Source organism: Berghia stephanieae, chromosome 3 (assembly GCF_034508935.2).
Source record: "Berghia stephanieae isolate SIO BIC M18660-M18661 chromosome 3, UCSD_Bste_1.3, whole genome shotgun sequence".
NCBI lineage: Eukaryota > Metazoa > Mollusca > Gastropoda > Nudibranchia > Aeolidiidae > Berghia > Berghia stephanieae.
In genome coordinates, this window is record NC_088362.1 from 44,314,501 (window position 1) to 44,322,638 (window position 8,138).

The 8,138-nt window shown below is 34.8% G+C and overlaps 1 protein-coding gene across 3 annotated transcripts in view; it reads left to right on the forward strand.

Moving 5' to 3' along the window:
* The window catches only part of LOC144967806 (uncharacterized), an 18,521-nt gene extending 11,789 nt beyond the window's left edge, over nucleotides 1-6,732 (forward strand). For 2 of the 3 annotated variants that reach the window (XM_078905460.1, XM_078905461.1), the window contains 4 exons: nucleotides 3,043-3,105; nucleotides 3,668-3,730; nucleotides 4,921-4,967; nucleotides 5,599-5,777. In XM_078905460.1, the coding sequence (XP_078761586.1) occupies nucleotides 3,043-3,105; nucleotides 3,668-3,730; nucleotides 4,921-4,940 (146 nt within the window). In that variant the 3' untranslated portion in view covers nucleotides 4,941-4,967; nucleotides 5,599-5,777. Of the gene's footprint in view, nucleotides 1-3,042; nucleotides 3,106-3,667; nucleotides 3,731-4,920; nucleotides 4,968-5,598 lie in introns of all 3 variants that reach the window. The other variant, XM_078905462.1, reaches the window with a different exon arrangement.
* Nucleotides 6,733-8,138: the final 1,406 nt, after the last annotated feature.

The window sequence follows — 8,138 nt, forward strand, 5'->3', positions numbered from 1 at the left end:
TCAATGTCAGTTCGTTTTTTTTTCTTCTCACCCCATTTTATTCCAAGGTATCAATTATAAACACATCAAACCAGTCTGCCCATTTATTCGGTCATTTTATAAAACTTTCATTCATTCGGCTTTGTGATAAGGTGATGGGATTTACATAGGGGTAATACACGCACAGTCTGTTATGTGTGGACGGCCTCCATTAGTCCAATCTTTTTTTAAATAGGCTTCAACAGTCGTGACGTCACTTCCCTCGTAATGACCTATAGTAAGTTAGTAACTGATTCTAACTATCGGAACAATGGCGGACGCCCTTATGAAATACTTCTCCGACGAGCATACAAGTGTATCCAGAGGAGAACAACATTATAAAGTCTGATCATGTTTTGACTTTTATAAAGTCTGATCACATGACATATGAAAATGTTCTAGCCAGCATGAAGCATAAAAAGTACCGATATTCTTTGTTTAGAAACAAGCTGCTCGTTGCTGGGCGGATGTGACTTTAGACTACTGAAACGGACGCAATATGGCTTAAGGGTTTCTCTCTTGGTCTCATTCTCACTCTTAATTTCAATGAAATAAAGAACCTAAGAAGAAAGCTGCTGAGTGCTTCATAACAGAAAAGACTTACCTTGTTAACTGCCGTACTATGGAAAAATACGGATTAAATATTTGGCCAGAAAATTTTTTATCGATCAATATTAGAATGGTGACTTTTCTGGCCAGTCTACTGATTAAATATCAAGAGTTTGATCTCTAGAGGCGTCCTCACAAAACCCAACTTTACGTGAAATACCACTCTGCAGTACTGTGGAATAACCCTTATTTTTAAAATTTGGCTTAAAAAACTCGTCCTTCCAATATCGATCGATTTAAATGACCCTCATCTTGGCAAAATCTTTCAAATCCGGGACTTCACGTCGAAGTCCCGGGTCTTAGAGATTTTGCCAAGATGATGGTCATTTAAATTGATCGATATTGGAAGGACGAGTTTTATAGACAAATGTTAACATATGGGTTTTTCCAGAGTACGGTCGACTCACTGTCATAATACATATTATATTCGATGTATTCTCTCTTAATATCATTATTACATATCACATTGAGGAATATGGTGCAATTTCATTTTTATTTGTTGTAATTTTGGAAAGCAGGTAGTAAAAGTCTTTGAGAAGGCAAACATGTAATAATGCAAGGATGTGCTGTACCTGAGGTGAACATATTTGTTATGGACTCATTGTTGTAATAGAAATACTTTCAAATCAAGGCAAAATATTCTCCATTACAATAATGTTAAAACAAGCCTACAATTGCCTTCGGCAATCAGACCTGCTAATGTGTCCACCTCGGCCGTACCTAAGGTTCATTTTTAGTCATTATTTTATCAACATTTAAATTTAAACTAATTATCCATGCATATTTTGTTGTCGTTTTGGGATTTGGTATAGTTTTAACACTAAATTTCGTTTCATATTTTTATCTTCTTCTTTTTTTCTTCTTTTCCTTCTTTTTGCTTTCGTATGATCACATAGGTGTAAGATATTGAGTTGAAGAACGTTTGATAATTTTTTGTGGACTTCTCATTTCTACGACATTTATAACAAGACAAAAATACCTTATAAATAAAACAGAATATAATTATTAAGATTTAAAGCCTTATTTACACATCTCATGGATGGTGGTTGAATTTGTTAATTTTTTCGTTATGTACATGCATTTTTAAAACTATTATAACAGGGATAAAATGAAAAGAATGATGATATTATTGTTTAGAAAAAAGGCCTATGATTATTATAGCTTCTGGACAAGGAGATATTGTCCACATATGCCTCAATAAAATTGAGCCTAAGATTATTTTTAATTCATTATCTATTCTCGATTCTGTAAATTTGATTTCATTCACGATATTTAAAGTCATGTCAAAGCCATTGCATATTCCATTTAGTAGTAGTTTATGTCGTACTCTGGGAAAACACGTATTTAAAATTTTGGCCAGAAAACTCGTCCTTCAAATATCTATCGATTAAAATGACCCTCATCTTGACAAATTCTCAAACCTGGAAATTCATGCCAAGCTGAGAGTCATTTTAATCGATCGATATTCGAAAAACCAGATTTCTGGCCAAAATGTTTAATTTGTATTTTTCCAGAGTGTAGCATTAGCCCTTTGACTACAATTCATAAATAATGATTGCATTTTGTCAGTGATTCGATTGATGATAATATAATGATTTTCTAACATTGTCGTTGGCGTCGTATTCTTGGGGGGGGGGGGAAACAGACAATTTACCTAGTTACATTTACCACTAGACTTTGGCCTGATGAGGTTAAGAGAGACGGATACGGTAATAGTTAAAAGCTCTAGGGGGGCTATGTGGCCCAGCAGGTACGGTCTTTGATTCGTACCCGAAAGGTATCGAGTTCGATCCCCCGCCGCTGCGCTGTGTGGCCTTAAGCAAGTCACCTCGCCCTAGTTCAATTTGCAGCGCTGCATTGCGGCTGACGCCTGGGTTATTCCAGTCTTCCCTTGGAATAGACCCTAGAGACAAATTTCCCCTATGGGATGAATAAAAGGAATTATATTTCATTTTATTTTTATTTTTAAATGAGTACACAAAATGGCGATTTAAACAATGAATTTGGTTTGATATTGTAGTCTGTTGTTGAAATAAATAAACGAAATGTATTGGGGCACACTTAGACGCCTAGTGAAACTATTCAGACGCGCTACAGCACAAACCTTCTTATTTGTGATTTGTCGTATCGGTTCAGTATTATATCGAAAATAACCTAACAATGGCAATTGAATTCAAAGACGAAATCATAATTAAATTTAACAATTCTCGATTCTTTTTTTTTTCAGGATAAGGGAATGTAGTTTCCTATCTTACAAAAAAAAATCAGATCTCCTAAATCTACTGATATTGTATTTAGATTCAATTTTTTCATTCGGACACAGTATCAGGTGGAACGATGGGTCATATTTATCGTTAACTTTTTCTAAGTTATGTCTTTTTTCATAATTTATGTTTAATGTATCTGTATCCACAGGGGGCTTTGGTGGTGGTTACTGGAGTGATGATTATATGGATGATTTGTACGACAGAAACCAATGTAAGTTGTGGTGAAGTTATACAAGATATATAACTAGAGCATGGCTTACACCACACGCCTGTTTTGTTGCTGGAAATACTGCCAGTAATCAGTAATCTTACGCAACTTGCGATCTGTGATTTGAAAGTTGAAATCCAGCTGTTGGCGACTCCTGAATGAGTCATTTTAAAGGACTGTTTTACTCACATTTTTAACGATACTAAGTTATAAAATGAATGCCTGGTTGATAACAGCGTCATCTCTGTCAAAAAGAAATTACTATCGCGCTCTACAGACTGCATGTCTACTCGTACAATTCCATTGATTCTGTTGCTTTTTGACTCGATTGTAAAGTACTTATAGCGCAATTAAAGGATATTGCGCGATATGAAATCTTACGAGCTCAGGATTCAAAGTACACGATTGCCTTGTGACAAGTTAACTTACATCAACACCAGAAAATCGTCACATCGCGTAAGGTCAACCAATGTAAGAATTTTCACGGTAACATTTTGAAAGAGGACATTTTTTATATCCACAGCCATTGTTTTTTGGGGTTTTTTTAATTTATTTGTATCCACAGGGGGCTTTGGTCGTCGTTACTGGGGCGGTGATTTTATGGATGATTTGTACGACACAAACCAATGTAAGTTGTGGTGAAGTTATACACGTTTTATAACTTGAGCGTGGCTTACACCACACGCCTGTTTTGTTGCTGGAAATACTGCCAGTAATCAGTAATGTTACGCAACTTGCGATCTGTGATTTGAAAGTTCAAATCCCGCTGTTGGCGACTCCTGAATGAGTCATTTTAAAGGACTGTTTTACTCACATTTTAACGATGCTAAGTTATAAAATGAATGCCTGGTTGATAACAGCGTCATCTCTGTCAAAAAGAACTTACTATCGCGCTCTACAGACTGCATGTCTACTCGTACAATTCCATTGATTCTGTTGCTTTTAGGCCCCATTGTAAGGTGCTTATAGCGCAATTAATGAATTTTGCGCGATATGAATCCTTACGAGTTCACGATTAAAAGTACACGTTTGCCTTGTGACAAGTTTTGCTTACATCAACACCAGAAAATCGTCACATCGCGTAAGGTCAACCAATTTAAGAAATTTCACGGTAACATTTTGAAAGAGGACTGTTTTTATGTCCACAGCCATTGTTTTTTGGGGGTGTTTTGGTTCATAAATTAACCATAACAGAAATCTAATTTGTATATTATATAACTGACATGATCGAATTATTTTATCCTAATTTGCCCTATACCATATGCTATGTTATGTTATGTTATGTTATGTTATGTTATGTTATGTTATGTTATGTTATGTTATGTTATGTTATGTTATATGTACTGCTGAGGGTTTTGACAATAAGGGAAAATTAAGCCTTGTTGTCCCTAAGGATAGATGTTAAAAATTTTCATGAAGAACTTTCAACATTGCTGCCCCAGATGTGAGAAATGATCTACCGGGTCATTTTAGGTCAACTCGCCCGAGTGTTCTTCAATAAAAATCAAATCTCTAAAATGCTTTGAAAGAGCTGGCCTTTAGACTGTACAAAATTTATGATTTAATTAATGTTCCTTGTCACGAAATATTTTAATGTCAAAGTATCCTTTTGAGAAGAATAAAAGCAATATTGATGTTTTGATGCTTGTAAACTATTGTTGATAGTTAATATTATATTTAAATACAGATTCTAAAACCACAGACAGTATACATTTCAACAACAATCCTGGTAAAATTTCCGCTTTGAGTTTCACAAAAGAATGTACATGATAGTGTTCTTGTCTAATTAATTTATGTCATCGTCTCTTATTATTTCAGATGGCAGAGGATGGATGTAAATAAAACAAATTATGTCAATATACAAGGTAAGAAAGAACTTACAATATTTGCGCATATCATTTCTGTTTACATAAATGTAAGAATTTAAAAATCTTAGACGACGATTTAAAATTAATTCTCACTTCTTTTGATTGTGATAGGGGCCTATCATGCTAATTGGGCAGAAGTTTTTTAAAAAGTTTGGTGTTGTCATTAAACACGAAGCATTGATTTTTTTTTCACGATTTAGGGATACATATCTCAGTCGTCAGTGCTTTTAGGGAATTTTGTTTTGTTTTGTTTGTTTTTTTAATGTATTTTTTTGTTTCTTCCTTAGTATTTTTTGTATATGCTGTTTTCTTCTTTTTAAATTTCTTTTTGCCCATCTCCTGAACGGTGCCACGGCAATGGTGTTATTTGTCGACATTCTGTAACACAGCTTTCTGTATTACTGGATTTTTGTTATAATCAGAAAAAAGGATGAGTTTTATTCTATTTGGAAAAATAAAATTGTTAGTATTCTATTTCCATTCTTTGTGCTTCTACTTATCTGAGGTTGCTTGACTGTATTTAGGAACTGCCTTTTTAGTACTCTATTTTACTCAAAGAACTTTCGGACCAAATTTGTAGCCTTTATATAAATATTAGATTATTTTTGTATTTCTTATCTCTTTTCAGAAACACAATTTACAACTAAATTTTAAGGAAAACAGTTTTGTCGAAGACAATCTGACACTGAGACACATTCAAATGGCAGCCGCAAAATCGTTCGTTTTGTTTCCCATAATATTTGAGATGAAAATTTTATATGTTTCTCAATTCTTGGAAACCTTCAAATCTATATGATGCGAATCTAACCCAAAATGATTATCAATCGTTGTTTCTTTAAATGTTGAATATTTTCTGTTGATATAATATCGCATATAATTCTAGTCGTCTATTCATTTGCTATAATTCATCGTTCCTGTATATTATTCATTAAGATCGTATAATAAAACATCAAATATCAATAAACATAATTTGATGACAAGTGCGTTGTAATATAGAAATCAAGTTGCAATCGCATGGATGTGTAGATTGAGACAAAGCAGTCGTTCAAGCATGCCAAAGCATTTAATTATTCATAAAGGGAGAATATAAGGATAGAGCTTTTACTGAAAAAAGAGCCTGGTTTGTATGATTGTGATAGGGGCTTATCACGTTCTAACGCTGATATCATCCAGTAGGTGTCGAAAGCACCTTAAAAATAATTCTGAAATTATTAAATTGTTATGCAAGATGCTTGACATTTAGTGATTTTTAGATAATTCGTTTTTGATAAAATGGTCATTTATAACTTGACATGGAGCTTACACTATTCTATGTGTTTGGAAGGCTTGCCATGACATCTATAATATACTATGGCATTTGCTATGCTTATCTTTTACCGGTTTAACCTCAAACCTGAGACTTCCAAGTGGTCAGAAGGCATGCATTTTTTGAAATAGAAGCTTTCTATTTTGCACTGAAAGGGAAACTATTTCTATTTCTTGAAATTCTCCCATTCTTTGTGTTTTGATGTCTATAGTTTTTTAACGGATTACAACTGGCGTCATGGTCATAATGCCTCATATGAGCTTCGATAAAAGTAAAACCATGCAGCCATTTTTAAATGGGTATAGAGATTAATAAATAAGTCATGTAAAAACGAGCCATAAAAACTTAGAGAAAAAAAACATAGAGGGGGTATTGATACATTTTAGATACCCATGTGTTCTTTATGAGTTTTTATTTTTTATTTGAGAGGTTCTGAATTAAATGCTTTATTTGTTATGTCTTTGTCATATTCTTTTTTTACGTTTACTTAATTTAATATGAATAAACCACCACGATGAATCACAAATATATATTCATATACATTCAGACAGAGAAAAATAAAAATATGTCGTGTAAATTTACGATTTGCACAATTCAGAAGCAAACAATAACCATATACTTAAGCATTCATCAGCTTGAATTGGGCTCGCTTGATGCCAAACCTCATGACAGGGACATCGTCTGGTCTGAATCGGGAGAAAAGCTTTACGGGTTCTGTACTTATAAAAAGTGACATTTACAGGCGCCCAAGAAAACTACTGTCCAAAAAGGATTCAATAGTCTGATGTCACGTCCGCCCACCAACGAGCAGCTTGATTCTTAACAAAGAAAATCGGTACTTTTTATTCTTCATGCTGGCTAGAACTGTTTCACATGTCATGTGATCAGAATGTGGAAAAGTAAAAACATAATCAGATTAATTATGTTTTTCTCCTCTGGATACACTTTGATGCTCGTCTGAGAAGTATTACATAAGAACGCCCGCCATTGTTCCGATATATTAGAATCAGTTACTATTTTACTATGCGTCATTACGAGGGAAGTGACGTCACGACTTTTGAAGCCTAGCAGTAGGTCTTGACAACGTCGTCCACTTGCACCGTTGTGGTCACTGTCCGAAGATTACAGAGCATCTAAATGAACACTGCATTGTGACACAGCTTCTGGACGGGTCCATAACGATCCATGAGTGCCAGGAAAGATTTTGAAGATTGGGTAGAACGCCACAGTATTTTAGTGTATCCAATAGAACATGTTGTTGCCTGCGGTCTACTATCTCTCTATTTAGACATAATGATATGTTTCAACATTAAGTGTGTCAACACACGGAAGCCACGACTAAAGTCACTTCTTCGTCAGATTCACAATTCCGTAGGAAAAACAAAGCGGATCAAACTGGAATCATTTGTCCGACTTTGTGAGCTTTAGGTGCCCGGTTCGAATACTGCTTTAGGTGCTGCGAAGTTGAATCCTACGAAAATGCTCTTTACTTACATGCTCTCACAGCACACATGTGTAAATTGAATACCTAGCCGGTAACACCGTCGTCTCTGAATCAAAAAAAAACAAAAAACAAACATGTTTTCTTTCATGCGGCGTGGCTCGTCCTATATTTAATTGTTCCTAGCTTTAGGTGCCCGGTTCAAATCCTGCTGTAGATGCTGCAAAGTTTAATCCTACGACATTGCTCTTTGCTTACATTCTCTCACAGCACGCATGTGTAAAATGAATACCTGGCTCGTCCTACATTTAATCGTTACTATTTGTAGCTTATGACGGGTCCCTCTGAGCACATGTTATTGAGCTATATAAAATATAACTTTTTTTTCTCCCTTGCATTGTCATGGCAATGTCACAAACCG